General features: G+C 38.6%; 1 protein-coding gene across 2 annotated transcripts in view; it reads right to left on the bottom strand.

The window, feature by feature from the left end:
* Positions 1-449: 449 nt before the first annotated feature.
* Positions 450-17,896, bottom strand: part of EXTL2 (exostosin like glycosyltransferase 2) — a 29,040-nt gene continuing 11,593 nt past the window's right edge. For both annotated transcript variants that reach the window (XM_069090522.1, XM_069090521.1), the window contains 3 exons: positions 8,607-9,034; positions 7,875-7,945; positions 450-2,684 (listed from right to left, as the gene is read on the bottom strand). In XM_069090522.1, the coding sequence (XP_068946623.1) occupies positions 2,193-2,684; positions 7,875-7,945; positions 8,607-9,034 (991 nt within the window). In that variant the 3' untranslated portion in view covers positions 450-2,192. The remainder of the gene's footprint in view (positions 2,685-7,874; positions 7,946-8,606; positions 9,035-17,896) is intronic.

Raw genomic sequence — 17,896 nt, 5'->3', positions numbered from 1 at the left:
TTAAAGGAGGTGGCAAGAATCCAGGCAAACTACTTTCACTGAGATTTTAGCCCAGTTGCAAAAGTGAGTCCCTAGGCTGCCTAAGGAGGGGCAAATTGGCCAAGTCAGAAAATGGGGCAGGTCAAGGTTATTCTGTTAATCACAATAATAGGCCTGTGAGTGGGCCTGGTGCTACTAACCTGAGCAAAACAGGAAGACCCAGCCCCCCCCCAAAAAAAGAAAGAAAAAAGAAAGGAGAGATAGATAGAGAGGTAAATATTCTATTAGTACCCAGGTATAAGGAAAGGTAGCTATACTCAGAGTGCCAAGACTTATGCATCTCATATCATCCTGAGGCATAAATTAGGTGATTTAGACGGAAAAGGTACAGATGCCTTTTTGATTTTCAGGGTTTGCTAAGTGTGTTAAAGCATCATTTTAAAAATCATGACTTCAGCATACTACACAGGGATGGTAACATTTTTATTTATTTATCTGCCAACAGAACTCCATCCTTCCCACCTCCCTTTTCAGTCTGCACCACCTGCCAAATTTTTTTTTCAAAAGAAGTTAAATCACACTTCGTTTTGGCAAACTAAATAATTAATTTCACATTTAAAAAATAAGGTTCAGAACCCTACTGGAAATCACAAATGAGAAGCAATAAAAAGAAAACAGAGCACATACAGCTGCAGAGATTAGTGTGGTTGGGGCATCACCCATGAGTATTTTAATATTATTTATCACAGGGAGGCAATCAGAAAAATCCATTTACATCACTCCAGCAAAATACAGCTAAAACAAAGTCTCAGACAAAGGTTAGCTTCACACTGTCATACCCTTTGCCACTGCTAACAAACAAGGGTAAAGAATGAGATACCTACATGGAAGACAAATATAATACAGAGAATGAACCAAGAGGGACCAATTTTGACAACACAATAGTGAGTTGCTATAAACTCACTGCATACATATCCTCTGGACTTATAATTTGGTTCTAATTCTTCTGTGACTATGTTAATTGGATTTTTCTTCAGAATGAAGGCTGTCTTGTTGCCTACACAGAGAAGACAAGAGATTAGGGATACACTAAACAGACTCAGAATTCAAGTGAAATGGACTTTGGGCAACAGATGCATTAAGATGAGAACCCGTGAGATAACTGATGTGCAATGAGATAGGATTTGTTTGAACTTGTTTATTAGAATTCTACAAGGGCACCTCTGCCAGGCCCTAATAACAATAATAATTCACATTTACAGAGCACTTTAAAGTTTACAAAGCGCTTTACATATATTATCTCATGAAATCCCTGTTTTAACATTCTTCTAAAACAGAACTGGTTTGTACGTATTTCTTTAATGACGATCCAAACCTGATGCAAAGTATACAAGTGAATGAGTGTACATTCTTAAGGTCAGATTTAGTGACAAAATGCACAACCTGAATCTCAATATGCCTTGAGACTTTCAGCTGCATATAAGTTAGCATGGGTTGCATTTTCTGTGATCCATGCAGTAAATGTTTGGTAAAATGAAGTTAGCAACCAGACATTCTTCAGCTACGAGACAACCACCAAGTCACAAGAGACCTAGCAGTGATAATGAAAGCAGGGGTGATTGCAGCCACATCCTGGTCTGTAGAATAAGTCTAGACAGAGAGGTTGGGTTGGCCAGCAGAGGACTCAGCAGCTGCCTTCAGATTTCCTCCCTTTGTATGAAATGTGAGGTTAATTTGCTTTCCTTTGTGGCTTTCTCAGCCACAATACAAGACTTCTTTTTCATGAGCCCGACTGGCATTTGAGGCTTGAGATGAAGGCAAGCAGCCTTAAATGAGAAAGCTGGGCAAAATGTCTCATGAGTTTTAGACACTGGAGACAGCTTGCTATAGTCCTTAAGGCAAATGCCAGGAGTCCGAAAAGAAGGAAAACAGTCTCAAATGTAAACAGTTATGTCACAAACTGAGAAAGTTATGCACCTGGATAAAAAAAATCCCTTATCAAGAGGCCTGCCCTGGCAACAACACCAGCAATATCTCTATTTCTGAAGCAAGGAGGGATTTCCCAATCTAGTGATACTATATAACCTGTAACAGAGTAGGGACCACCTTGGACTTCAGAGGGGATAATGGTCCTTAATGTTGCTATAAAAACTTAATATGAGAAGCTACCCAAATACCCAAGCAGTTCCAGGATTATTATTTTTTCATTTACTTTACATTTTGCTTTTGTGGTTGGCATAGTATGGAAAACCAAACTGGGAAATCATAATGTTGGAATATTTTAAAGGCATGCTGTCATAGATCTTCACAAGCTTATTTATACAATAAGACCTCTGCAGGAAGTGATCTGCCCGGTGCCACATTCCGGAATAACCACTGCTGGTCTCTTTTTCTAGATTGCCCATTTCCACAGGCTTGACAAACACCCCTGAAGTCTTCCCGATGTGCTTGGCGACCATAAAATTCATGGCGATGTCATCACAATTTTGGGTCTCATCTATCAGAGCGTGGACAGTCGCTGGTTGATTCTGGAACTGCTCGAGGTATTTGCGGTTGAAGAATGATGCTCCAATCAGCACCATAGAGTACTGGTCCCCATTTCCAAATCCTGGTATTTGCAGCTCAAACCCTCCATAACTATAAACACCCGAAGCAGTGGGGACGTGCTTTCTAGGGACAAATCCTACAATTTGATCAGGAAATTGCTGCAAGGAGGAGGGGAAAAGTAACACCGTTAGTGCAGGAGCAATTTAAAACAGACATGCTGAAGTCAGTGTGATTTGCCAGAGGGATTTAAGCTGGTGCGTCACCTCTGTTCTATTCCTGACATCATTTGTTCTCACTTCCTGTCTAATTCTGGACAAGTAGCTTTATTTCTGTCTGCTAGGTTCACTTTGCAGGTCAGATTCTACTGCAACACAAATCTCTTGTATAAGGAAGCCTCTGCAGATGGCCCACTTAATGCAAGCATTATCCATGTGATACCACAAAAGTCTGGTTCAACAGAAGACTGTAGACATTCCACTGGAGTTTGCTAAAAAAGAAACTGACCCCGTATCTATAAAATGAGGCTGTAGAAACTTACCATCTACTGAGAAGGATATAATGGATGTGACATACATGGAAAGATATAATGAAGCTTGATGAGGTAACTTTAAAAATGCTTTGAGATTATAAGAAAGAAATATAAAGTTATCAAAACTTTGGCATGATTTTATGACTTTGTCTCAGTTTTGGTCTCCATATTCTTGACTTTTAGAAATCAATCAAAAAACATTTATTAAGGGTCTACTATATACCAGAAACTATGTTAGGCACTAGGGGATACAAAGACCAAAATGCAATCACTCCTGCCCTCAGGCTGTTTATATTCTATTGGAGGTGACAACTTGGATAAATAGAGGTATGTATGAAATGCAAACTAAATAGATACAAGGTGATCTTGTGGGTATGGCCATAGCATTTGCAGTGGGGTATAAACATGTATAAGGTAGCATTTGAACTGAGATTTGAAAATACTAGGTGTTCTAAGAGGTGAGAAGGGAATGCATTTCAGGTATGAGAAACATCCAGGGCAGAAGTGTGGAGAAAGAAAAAGGAACACCATGGATGAGGAACAGTAAGAAGACACCTTGACTGGACTATAGAGTGAGTGAAGAACAAAGGTGGACGCGTAGATGGGGACCAGGTTGTAAAGGCCTAGGCCTTGGTTTCACTTTTGCACCATCTCTCGAACGTGCTCCCTACTCTCCTCTGATGCTGAGGTCACTTCAGTAAATCTCTCATCATCCACCGCTGAACTACAGCAAGTAAGACTCTGCCCACTCAAATCTCAGACTCAAATCTTTCCCCACTCCAATCCAGCCTTGTTTCAGTCACTATAGTGATTTTCCTAAAACACAGGGCTGATCATGTTAACCCACCTTCTCAATAAACTCCAGTGGCTTCCTACTGCCTCCAGGAACAAATACAAAAAGCTCTGTTTGGCAGTGGAAATCCTTCATAACCTAGTCCTTTCCTACCTTTCCAGTCTTCTTACATCTCACTCCCCTACACATATCCTTTGATCCAGTGACATTGGCCTCCTGGCTTCTCCATGAAGAAGACTTCTTATCTCTTGGCTCTGGGCATTTTCTCTGGCTGTCCTTCATTACTGGAATGTGTTCCCTCCTCTCCTCTGACTACTGACCTCCCTGGATTCCTTTTAAATCCCAACTAAAATCCTAACTTCTGGATGAAGCTTTCCTAATCCCTCTTAATTTCAGTGCTTTCTATCTCTTAATTATTTCCTATTTATCCTAATATCTTATTTTGTGTATATATATGCATATATATATATGTTTGGCATGTTGTCCCTTCCATTAGATTATAAGCTCCTTGAGGGCAAGGACTGTCTTTTGAATCCCCAGTGCTTAGACCAGCGTCTTGCACATAGCAGGTGCTTAAATGTTGACTGAATGAAGGCAAGAAGGAAGAAATGACTTTAAATGTTTCCTTTTGGATTTCTCTTGGTTTCAGTGTTTCTATTTTCGGAATATGGGGAAATATAAAAACCTTTATGGAAAGTAGAGAGGTTGGCAAAGCATTCTGGAACACGAAGATATATATGACAGTTATATATGACATTAGTAAATAGTATGGTTATAATGGAAAGAATCCAGGACTTACCATAAGGGGAGGCACAGGTTAGAATCCTAATGATGACACTGAAAGACTATGGATAAGTCACATAACCTCCTTGAGCCTCAGTTTTTTCACTTGGAAAATGGGGATAACAATACTTGCATTCACTACTTCATAGGTTTGTTATCGGAAAGTTCTTTTAAACCTTACTGTGACATATCTATTTACTACTATAAAAGTAAAATGAGAAGCAATAAAGAGAGGAAGTTTGTACAAAGGTCAGAAAAGAGAAAAACAAATGCTGGGTTAAAGGGCTACGGCAGTCCACTGAAGACTAGATTCTACAATTCCAGTGGAAATAGGAAAAGTTGAAGGGGGAGGCTGAGGATGGCAGCATTGTTTCCCGAGGCTCTGGGGGCAACCTGCAACTCCTATACCAGTGAACTAGAACCTGGCCTCAGTAGATTTATAAATAAAGATTAAGATATGTTTGATTGCCTGACATGCCCTAGTGTGTGCCAGCTATTAAGAACTGCAAAGCTTGTACTACCTCGTGCTCTCTGGGGCTGTGGGCTCACCGGAACGGTGCCCTTTGTTTCAAACAGCAATCTCTTCTCGAAGAGAACTTTTGTTTTTGTGTGCTCTGTAAAAACAATCCCTGAAATACTGCTGATGTGGCATCAAGACCTGGTTGTTGATCGGAGGTAAGCTTTCAGCCCGGCCTCCTCTGGCCCCTTTCATTAGATGGGATGTAAAAAATTGAACCTGTGAAAAAATGCTGATCATTGCAGGGAACTTCGGCCACCTATCATGAATGAATATTTGATGAGGTGAAAATGTCTTAAGCAGCAAACTGAGAAGAGCTACTATAGTCAAAGCTGTTATGCTCCTTTATCAGGAATCGCAGTGTTTAAATGCCTCGTGCTGCTTCTGAGGGGCTGTGGGGTCAGGGTCAGTTTTGATTTCAGATGAATGGGTAAATACTAGAAAGACTCAAGCAGAAGTCAGCTACTGTAAATGTATATTCAGTGAGAGATTTCATAGGACAACAATTTTAATATATAACATATATGTATGTGCATATATATACAATCACACATACACAATATCCAAGTTGTTATAACTGAGAATTCAAGGAAAGAAGCCAACACTGTACTATAAAATATAAAAATTATCATAAGAACAGCTGAGACCTATATAATGCTTTGATGTTTGCAATATTATTTCACTTGAGTATCACAGTAACTTTGTGAGGGAGGTACTTATGGGCACTATGATTAGCCCCATTTTATACATAAGTGAAATGAATTTCAGAAACTTAGGTGACTGACCTGGAGTCACACAGAGAGTAAATAAATATTACAAGTGGGCCTTGAACCCAGGTTTTCCTGATTTTGAGTCTAGCATACCATCTATCCACGAAACCACACTGCCTGGCATGCACAGCAGACTTGCCAATGCCTTCTCTACTGGAGCATAAGCTGCATGGGGCTAGGAACCGCAGGACTTCATCACAGTAGGTATCTGACTAATATTTGTACAATAGGGAAATGAAAAGTGAAAGATATAGCAAAACCTTTTTGTTGGGGTTCTCATTTAGAAAGGGAATTCTATGAGATCTCCTTTGAAATTCAGCTTAAGTTATTTGACAACTAATACCTTTTCATAATCCTCTGCTATTTACCCTCATCAAGCAGCCACTGATATATAGGAAGGAAGGAAACTAGTGTTTGGGGTTAGATTTGAACTTCTGTCCTTGTGACTCCAGGCTCAGAGTTTATCCATTGGGCCATCCAGTTGTCTCTAATTCTATGTTATATAGTGTGTTTGATGCCAGGTGATTTAAACAAAGAGATCCCCTAACCTGTCTTCCCCTGGACTCTACCATACCTTTTTTTCTGAGGGGAAAGGGAGGCAATTGAGGTTAAGTGATTTGGCCAGGGTCACACAGCTAGTAAGTATTTGAGACCAGATTTGAACTCAGGTCTTCCTGACTCCAGGGTCAGTGCTCTATCCCTGTGACACCCAGCTGCTTGACACATTGTAGGTCTTAATTTCCTTATCTATAAATAAGTGTGCGGGGCCTTACGTATAATGTCTTATTCTCTCACTACATAAACATAAGCTTTGTCTCCTCAACAAGAGGCTAAATTACTGGAGAAGCAGGCCCTTGGTCTGATATTTTGGTCTCACCCACTGTGCTAAAAATGTTGTAGGCTGACTGATTTAAAGCCAACAGATTCTCTTTGCTTTGTGACAGAGGTTAAATCTCATTACAATAAACGGCATTGTTTATTGTATAAGATATACATATCTTATACTATATATATATATATCTCATTGTATAAGAACAACAAAAGTCCATATCCCCAGACAAGGACAGATTTATTTTGGATACAACAAAGTTCCCTTATGGCTAAAAGCTCTGGATAGTCTCTCTGAGTTTACTGCAATGGGATCTGCCCAAAAGGTATAGAAAAAGGAGGAACAGAGAAATGATTTGGAAAATCCTTTCTATTTCTATAGAATTTTAAAAGTTTACTAAGTGGTTTCCTCATGATAATAATACTTATTGATTGATTGACCAATTGAGACAATCCAATGATTATATTATTTTATAAATGAGGAAACCAAGTGTGAGAGAGGTTGTCAAAAATTAGAGAAAAAATAACCCCCTTCAGTCTCTGGTTTTTCCTTTTAGCTAAAGGGAAATAAAAGAAGTCAGGGAGTGGGAGGAGTGGGTGAAGGAAGTAGCTTTTACTGCCTTCTATTCACCTGTTTTCCCTCTCCTTTCCTTCAAACCTATCCCCAGAAGGCAGCTAGTTACAGTATGTAACTAGAGTTCTGGATCTGGGGTCAGAGGACTTGGGTTCAAATCTTCTTTCTACTCTGTGACCTTGTCCAAGTCACTTATCCTCTCTGACCATCAGTGTCCTCACATGTAAAATGAGAGGACTGGGTTATTAGATGAACTTGAAGGACTTTTCTCACTTTAAATCTATAATACTATGACTTTAAATCACTAGACTACCACCTCCTCACAATACTCTCAAGTATTTTTTGCTCTTCCTCTGGAGCATACTATAATACCATTCCATATCAAAATAGGTCTGAGATCCAATTAGATCCTACTACCATTCAATCCCATTTGACTTCAGACAAGTGGTTCTATTTATCAAACAAGTTTTTCTGTGTTTTGAACGATCCAACCATAGTCTCTTTATTAGATGAAACTTTATAAGATATCTTTGTGTAGCAAGAATCAACATTACCTGCCAAACTGAGAATGCAAAAACGAGGTCATGAGCGCTAATTAGCATGTCATCATCCACCATTAAAACAGCTGAAAAGAAAAGACATGAAACCGTTTGAATCCAAGAGCTCAGAAACAAAACTCAAAAATTTGCAAAAAAGCAAAGGGGAAAAGGATTTATTCATGAAGCTCTCCTCTATAGCAATCATTTAACTGAAAAAAAAAATTGGCAATAGTGGCAGGGCCCAATTAGCACCTGTATTCCTCAGGAGAGCTGCCAGTAGGGAAAAAAGTTGCTAATTGAGTCATAATTAATTTTTTGTAATGGCACAAGAACAAAAACGATCATTTAGTAAACTAAGGAAATGACAAATAACAAATAATTTTAAGAGAACTTTTGTCTCACAAAATGTCCTTAAAAACAAAAAGTGCTATCTGGCAGGGTTGATAGTAGTGACAAAAAACGCTAAACAGAGAAAAACAGGATTTAACGATTTGTGGATACATAATAATATACCTGTAGAGTAAATTGTGTTTTTCTCCCCATACTATCAGTTTCTATGATAGTATTATGTGGTTCTTTCCCTAACCCTGAAAAGTTTCTAGGCATCAGGGAAATGAGTCCTTATTCTTTACAAAGCACTCCCCGATGAGTCAATTCACCACCCTTAATGACAACTCAAACAGGTAAGAAGGCTGAAAAACCAAGCACTGCTCTGTTTCTAGCACTGAGAACACAGATGCTCCTTACCTTTGGTTTCCAGTTCCGGGAAGGTCTGGAGTCTATTTCTCATTCTGTTCACAGTCTGTATTTTGAAAATCACAGGGACAGGATGAGGCCCAAGGGCATTCCACAAGTCCTCTGGCACCTTCTCCCCAAGGTTGTTCCAGACGACGATCACTTTGTGCAGATGAGGCACTGCCTGGTAATGATTTAAGAGCCTCAGCAACAGATCTGTTCTGTTGTATGTCTGCATGATGAGAGTAAAGGAATCCAGGGCCGACTGGCTCTGGGGTTTTGCTTCTCTGCGGGAAGTGGGCATTTTGTCGTCTTTTATGTTAGGAAGCAAGGTAGTCAAAGCACCTGCTACCAGGAGTAACACAAGGATGATGATGGAAGAGAACCGGAGTAATCGGATTCCCATCACCCTCCCAGGAAGTTTGCAGATGTGGTAACACCTGTAATGGAAATTGAAATGAAAAGGAAAGGTATCCATCTTAGTAACTGCTATTTTTAATTTTATTTTTTTTATAGCCAAGAGGGAGGTCTATTCAGATGATTCCAGCTTAAAACAAAAACAACTCCTTGAAATTGTAGAAAAAGTTGGGTGATAGGATTTTTTTTTCCTCTTGAAGCATTCAGATTGGTTGCTTGCTCAGCCCAAACTCACCAAGCAGTTATTAATTCTTCCCTTCACTGGGACTGGAATTGAATTAGTCTAAGAAAAATAAACTTGCAATTTATTGCAGGCAGAAGATCTTGAACGCGGCAGAAAGGAAAAATGAGGCATCCTTTCGCTACTGTGGCTGCTATTAGTTTGCCTCAATTTGTTGCTAAAAATTCTCAGTGATACAATCTAACTTACTACTGGGGATTCTATTCACCTCACTTCAGTTAAAGTTATTTTATTTTTAAGTCTCTTCATCTGCTCACTCCTTAAAAGATGATGATTTTCTCTAAATTTTGTTAAAATCAAAACCTTTCTATCCCTATCCCATTTTATACCATAGTGCTACACTGGCGTTTCTTTCTGGTCACAGTGTTTGCAATTATCTTTGTCATAGCTTCTTTATTTTACTTCGATTACTCTGTATTGCCTTGTCTGTGTACATGTTGGATCTTTCCCTCCCCCTAGAATGTCAGTTTTTGAAGGCAAAGCGTATTTCATTTTTGTCTTGGTATTACTGGGGCCTAGCACTAGCCCTCACTATATAGTAGGCACTTGGTCAATATGATAAAAATTGAATTTCTACCAAGGTTCTCCAAGTTATCCAGTCACTCCTCCATCTCATGTGTAAATTGAGTACCAAATGCAATACTATAAAATTCTTACAAATAGAAAAGTATACGTTGGGATATACTTGATAGATAACCCCAATACTTCAACAGAAGAGCTAGAAGTACTCCCTTCAATAGTATAGGTTATCATAAGACCTTCTAATCCTCTATGACTTTGATCCACACCTTCCCATGGATCCTCCGTTACTGGTCCATCCAATGCTAGAGTTGTTCTCATTTTGGACATCATACAGATAATGATGCAACACTTGGGCCATTGTTTCTCTTATTTTCTACCAACTCTTTTCCAATCGTGCATCTTTTCTGAGAAAACTTCCCTTTTCCAATCACACATCTCTTTGATGTCTTTAACAAAACGTCTGGTGCCCAAGTCACTGTAGAAATATGCTGCCCTACTGTGCCCATTTCTCTCTCTCCACTGCTCTTTGGAATTGCTTGCACTTTTTATTCTCTGGGGTTTGTAATACCCTTATGTTTCATAGCCCAACAGCATCAATACAAGAATAATGATGTGAAAATTGTGTTTTTGTATGATGGAGCCACTTTGATGCTGAAAGTATTGCACAGTTTCTTAAATGTGATCCATCCTACTCTTTTTCCTCTTCAACTAAAGTCCAGCTCCCTGTCCATCTATGTGTGTCCATGTGAAGGTGAGCATAATGAAATTAGCAAAGAAGGTTAAAGCTAGGACGTAAAAGCCTTTAAACACCAAACAGACTAGTTTGTATTTGATCTAGAGGCAAGAGGGCGCCATTCAAGTATATTGAATATGGGAGTGATACTTCTCCACTGTGCTAAGACCTCAAGGTGAGATTCTCCCTTTATGGTGGACACTTACCCCAGGAGCAGATTCCTTAGCAAGGGTCACCTCTTGTGGTCTCCCAGGTCCTCTGTCTACATCCCAAAGGGGTATGGGGGGTGACCTATTATCTAAGATATCTCCCTCTTCCCAATGAGCCCCTTTACCCCCAAATTGGTTTTTCAAGAATTGACTAGAAGACATTTTTATGCTCATTGCATTGGGCACATTTCATGATGTTTGACCCAGATGCCAGAATTGCTAGTTGCAGGTCTGATTACAATTGAGTCTCCCCAAATTTATTTCATATTATTCTTGGTATATGGAAAAACCACCATCCCTTCCCTGTTTAGGAACATTTTACTGACTGAAATAACAGTTTTCTGTGTATAACACAGCCTCTTAACTTGGGGTCTGTGAAGTTTTAAAAATAATTTGATAATTGTATTTCAACATAATTGGTTTCCTTTGTAATACTATGTATTTATTTTATTCATTTATAAACATAATTCTGACAAGGGGTTCATAGGTTTCACCAGATTGCTATAGGAGTGCATCACATACACAAACAAAAGGTTAAGAACCTCATCTTGATATTTTAATTAGAGATAAAAGAGGGGTCTTTGTGAACCAAAGAATCTCAAAGTTTCAGAGCAGAGAGGGACCTCACTGACCAGCTGGTCAAACTTGTACTTGAAAAAGAATCATGATACAGTGGGAAGAATACTGGCACTGAAATCTGAGGACTTGGGTTTAAATCCTACCTCTGTAATCTACTTGTGACCTTGGGCAAACTACTCCATCCCCCTGGGTCTCAGTTTCCTCATCTGTGAAATGAGGGGTAGGGGTTGGAACAGATGGCCTGTGAGCTCCCTCACTTCTCTTGATATATTTTCCTGTGATCCTAGGAATATACCCAACTATGGGTCATCCAGCCTATGTATGCTTGAAGAAACTCACTACTTCCCACAGGCAGACCATTCCATTACTGGACAGCTCTACTCACTAAAAAGCTGTTCCTTATACCAAACTTAAGTAGGTTTCCTTGCAACTTCTCTGCGCTGTTTCTAGGTCTACCCTATGGGGGAAAAACAGAACAAATCTATTTCTTCTTTCACATGACAGTCCTTCAGATAGTTGAAGACAGTTATCATTGTTTATTCTATCCCAGCTTCTCACAGTCTTCTCCTCTCTGACCTCAATATTCCCATTTCCTTCAAATAGTTCTTATGTGGCAAAAAAAAGAGATTGTTGGGGAAGGAGGTGTGCAATTTAATTAAGTGAAGCAAAAAAAAAAACTTCTGCCTTCCCCTTAGTCACAATTCCCATAGAAAAAACTAGCATTAGTCAAGATGCCGCTTTTTTCACCCCAAAGTCAAGTAATATACAAGCAATATGCCTGCAAATTAATCTTCTCAGTTAAAGGTTGCCTTTTCTGACCTTCTAAGCTTTTTTCTTAGTTGAATCAAATGATTTTTTTCTTTCTTTTTTTTTCCCCAATTCTAGCCTTCTCAATCGGGGCCACAAATAATATACCAATTAAATGCTTCATGGAGTAACCTTGGCTGAATGATGATTAGTTTTCAAGGGCAGCTTAGCTGAGACTTCAGAATAAAACACTCACCTTTTACACACCTTCTTCTGCCTCAGCCCTTTAACTTGTGTTTTTTTATGAAAATAATATATGTTTCCTAATCAAGAGAGAAACTGCTGCCAGGATTGAGGGCCTTGAAAAATTCCTTATAAGGTAGAAACAAAAGTAAGTCCCCTCTAACATATATTTTAACTCTGAACAAAAGTCTGGGTCTAGGCTTTCGCAGCAGAGAATTATTTCTGATAATTCCTCCACAAAACATCCTGATTAGGATCTTTATGTCTGTTCTTGGCAGCAGAGGAGGAAATAATGGATTGTACAACTTGTATAGAGAAACTACCCTTTTTGGAAGCAGAAATTGAAAAAACTGCCCATTGGCAATTCTGGTCAAGAAAAACAATAAAAGCTACTTGATATTTAATTTTAATATTTCAATAGTCTATTACAAACATTTAAAAAAAAAACCCAAACCTGACCCATCGACACATAATACCTTCAAACAGTGCATGCTTCACTCTTCTCAGGAACAAACTTTTCTACCCCCTCACAGAAGTTCCCAGATCTGGATAACTCTAAATTACCTATTCAAGGGGCAGCTAGGTGGCGCAGTGAATAGAGCACTGGCCCTGGAGTCAGGAGGATCTGAGTTCAAATCCAACCTCAGACACTTAACACAAAAACTAGCCATGTGACCTTGGGCAAATCACTTAACTTCAACTGCCCTTCAAAAAGCAAAAAACGAACAGATAAATTACCTATTCAACATGTATAAAAAAGGGGGTATATTTAAAACAAGGGTTCTTGACCTGGGGTTCCTGAATTTTTTTTAATGGTTTGATAATTGTATTTAAATATAATTGATTTCCTTTGTAATCCTATTGTATATTCCTAGTGCTACCTCTGTGGAAATTGCTTTATCTATTTTGTATTTTATTTTCTCTGTACACTCTGATTTCCTCCCAATAGAATGTAAATTCCTTGAGGGCAGGGACTTATTTCTGTTTTTCTATTTTAGTTCAGTGCAGTAACTGTTACATAATGAGCATTTAACAAATGCCAGTTGAATGGAATAGAAATTCACAACACAGCTTCTCACCAAGTTCAGTTTTCCCAGTAGTACTGTGCTCAATAAAGTCCTGGCTTTGTATAGCTTTTCTATAATTAGCCATTGAATTTGCAGACTAAAAGGTTTTTAATTTTTGCTAGCATGATATTATTGAATGAATACTTTGGTGGATCCATAATCACTGCAGGGTGGGCATTACTTCCATCAGTGTTTCTCACCCCCCCCCCCATAACCCTTTTTGTGTGATTTTTTTGCATTTTTCCCCATAAAGAATCTACTCATGGTGCTAGAGACAGCCTCATGGTAATTTTAATATTTTGTGAATACCAGTTAAACCCTCAAGCTAGCATCTCTTCTCCCTTACTGTCGCTTCACAACTGGTCTGCCTCTCTTTCTTATCCTTGATACCTTTTAGGCCCACTGGTCAAATTTTGCAGCCCATTTATAAGAGCTATACATATCTCCACTGGATTCTAAGATGGTGTGTTCCCATGATTCACAGCTACACAGCATCACTGGGAAACTCTTGCTATTAAGAAGATGGGCTTCGGCAGAAGTGAGAGCAGTCGGGGAGTACTGAAAACTTGGAGCACTTTCCAAAACACATTTCAGCCTGATATTCTCCTATATAATCCAAATTATTGTCCATCTGTAGTGCCTATGAAAAATATGTGTGTGTATGTTTATAGGTATATGTCTGTACAGACAAACATACACATACACAGATGAAATAATTCTAGGGGATGCATAATAATTTGGGCATTGCATTTAATTTCTCTACTGTGTGACTAGAAATGATTGTACATCTCATATTCATTTTTCTACTCTGTGTTTTTCTAAATATAAATTATTCATATGTAATAGGAACTGGACTTGTGATTTCATTAATTTAGAGAATTTCCACATTAAGAAACATACTCTATTAATACATGTTGGAACCTTCTGAACAACTTAAAGTTTTAGAGAGTTGTCCAGAGCACTTTGGGGTTAAATTACTTTTCCAAAGTCACACAATTAACGTAGGTCGGAGTCAGAATATGAACCCAACTCTCCCTGCCTCTACAGACAGTTCTTTATCTTCTACACCACTAGAATTAATATAGCCTTTTAAGATTTGCAAAGCTCTTCACATTAGTACTTCATTTGGTCCTTACAACAAGCCTGTGATTTAGGTATTACCGCTATCTACATTTTAGAGATGAAGAAACTGAGGCTGATGTAGGTTAAGGGACTTGCCCAGGGTCACACAGCCAGTAAATGTCTGGGGCAGGATTCAAACTCACCTTGATGCTTTTAAATCAAAGGTTCTTAATTTTTTTATGTGTCATGGAGCTCTTTGGATATCTGGGGAAGCCTATGAACCCCTTATGCAAACAATGTTTGTAAATGCATAAAATATAATATAATACTGATGCTAGCAAATGGAAAGGGTCAGGGCAGGTTTCCTATAGGAGGTGGTAACTTAGAAAGTAAAGGAAGATGTAGATTCTATGGTCCTGCGGTGAGGAAGAAGTACATTCCAGGCATGGGAGATAGTACAAAGGCATGGAGATGGGAGATGGAGTATTGCTTAATAAAGACAGCAAGCAAGCTGTGAGACTGGAATATGCATGAAAGGGAGTCATCTATAATAGTGCTGAAAAGGCAGGCTGGAGTCAGATTGTGAGAGTCTTTCAAAGGCAAATAGAGGATACTGCATTTTATTCTAGAGGGAAGAGAGAACCTTTGGAATTTCTTGAGTAGGAGAGCAACCTAGTCAGACCCGTAATTGAAGAATATTGATTGGGTAACGGTGAGGAGGATGGATTGGATTGGAGAGGAGAGAGATAGAAGACCATTTGGGAAGTAATTACCATGATCCAGACAAGACGTGATGAAGGTCTAAAAGAGGGTGATAGCTGTGTAAGAGGAGAAAGGGGGACAGATACAAGATATACATTAAAGGAAGAATCTATAGGACATGGCAGCTGAGTGGATATGAGGGGCATGGGAGAATAAAGAACTGATGAGGACCTCAGGTTGTGAACCTGGGTGACTGGGAAGCTGGCAGTATTCTCTCAATGTAACCAGGGAAATTAGGAAGAGGAAAAGGACACCAAGAAAAAGAACATGAGTTCTGTTTTGGACATGCCAAGTTTGAGATGGCTAGCTGACGTATAGCTGAAGTCCATTTGGCAACATGTAAATAGAGAAGAGGGCCTAGGCCAGATTCCCAGAGAACATTCAATCACAGGACATGGGAAAAGGACAGTCAGACAGGTAGAACAGTATCACAAAAATCTAGAGAGGAAGGACTACTCAGGAGGAAGGGGGGTGGTCAATGGCATCATATGCTGCAGACAAGTCAAAAAGAAAGAGAAAAAAAAAGATTTGATAACGGATTGTTGGTGACCTTGAAGAAAGTATTTTCAGTTGAGAAACTATACATCCATTAGACAAAAGGACAATGCAGCTTACAGAGTGGATCCACAACTGTTAAGTACAACCTGAGAGTTGTCTAGATTTTGCAATGTATCATGCTAGCCTTCTGATCTTTGGAGAAAGAAAAGTACTGTCACTTTGTGGCTTTAAGTTTGGATCTGAAGGCATAAGAATGAACATACCTGATATGATCTGCCTCTTATTTGGACAGTATTGATTGAGAAAGAACCAAAACCTGGTACATAAATGCAGCAATCTCTTGTTAGGCACTGCCTTCCTCCCTAACCATCAATCTCTATGTTCTTAATTTTCATTCATAGTCTACCTTCTCATTTTTTTTCTTTACTGGCATTTTCTTCCACCCACAAGTCATTTAATATACTAAACATAATGATAAAAAGCATAGTAAAATAAATAGCACTCAGAGAAAGATGGACTCTTTCCTTAAAACAGGGGAATGTACATATTTGTTTGGACATATCATAGTGGGAATTCCTTTCCAGGTAGAAGTTTGATTAGATCACAGGCCAGTAACCTGTTTAATTCACATTAGATAAATGTGAATTAAAAAAGATATATGTACATACATATATATTGATAACTGTATTACAACATAACTGTTTTCCTTTGAAATTTGATATTTTTTATTTTTTGCACTTTAAAAACATTATCTTGAGAAAGAAAGTTCAGAGGCTTCTCAAGAATTCCAAAGAGGGGGTGGCTAGTTGGCACAGTGAATAGAGCACTGGCCCTGGAGTCAGGAGGACCTGAGTTCAAATCTGGCCTCAGACACTTAACACACATACACACACACACACACACACACACACAAAATTAGCCATGTGACCTTGGGCGAGTCACTTAACCCTAATTGCCCTACCTTCTCCCTTCCAAAAAGCAAAAACCAAAGCAAACAAACAAAAATAGAATTCCAAAGAGGTCCAGGATACAAAGAAGTTTAGGAACCCCAGGATAAGATGATTACTGAGATTTTTTTCCAACTTTTAGTTTTGTGTTTTCATGAGGCCAATCATTTGAAAAAAAAAAGACAATTCTTCATGATTTATTTTTGATTCATGTTGTCACTGCCTTAGAATATATGATCCCAGGGGAAAGAAGCACATGTATCCTTTTGAGTTTATTTTTGTATACTGCTTACCCAGTACCTTGTTCATTCTAATGCTTAATAAGTCTTATTTGATAATTATGATGATTCATGGTATTCAGATAACTTCTGGAATATTGAGCTGCAGTAAAGCAATGAAAATATTAACCATGACTCCCAAACTAGACTTTATTTTCTCTTCCTTAATAATTCACTCGTACTCAATGTGTGGCTTAGATAGATTTTGCAGGTATGATAAAAAGAAAACTATTAACTTACAATGACATTGAAGTACCTAACTAAGCATCATTGCTTAGGTATGTCAGGGTTTTTTGGAAACTGTGGATTGAAGTAATGTGTGGCGGCCTGGTATTAGGGATCATTTAGTACTCCCTGAAATGGGGAGAGGAGGAAGAAAGATTAGAAATAGCATGTACTTTTCCACTTTTGCAAATCTCCTCAGCTTACAGGCCTTTTAATAGGACACATAAAACTTTGAATCTCCAAAGAAATAATTTTCAGTCTAACTACCTTACCAACATAAGCTCTACAAGAAGACTAATACATGTCACAGGAATAATGATGATGATAGCATTGATATAATGCTTTAAGGTTTAGAAAGCACTTTAAAAAATTATTTCATTTGATTGTCACAACATCCATAGAATGTAGGTGATATTATCATCTCCATCTTATAAATGAGGAAACTGAGGCAAATAGCAGTCAAGTGATTGGTCACACAGCTAGGATCTGAACTCAGGCCCTCCAGGTCCAGCACTTTATCCCCAAAGCTACCTAACTGCCTAATATTTCAGATGTAGCTAGGAAAGATAGAAATGAGTTTCAATAGATTACAAATACACCAGAACACAGTGTATTCAGCTACTAACAGATGAGATACAAAAGGAAATGGGAACTCAATGTCATATAAAGAAAGGCAATCATTTTAATGGTGATGTCTATATTACTACAGATGGTGACAGAATGATTACTATTCTGCTATTTCACCAAAGGCTTTGTATCATATTGTCCAGAT

This window comes from Petaurus breviceps, unplaced genomic scaffold (genome assembly GCF_028583685.1).
Source record: "Petaurus breviceps papuanus isolate PSGF00001 unplaced genomic scaffold, PetGlider_PUasm1.0 186, whole genome shotgun sequence".
Taxonomy (NCBI): Eukaryota; Metazoa; Chordata; class Mammalia; order Diprotodontia; family Petauridae; genus Petaurus; species Petaurus breviceps.
This window is presented reverse-complemented; position numbering and strand designations above follow the sequence as displayed.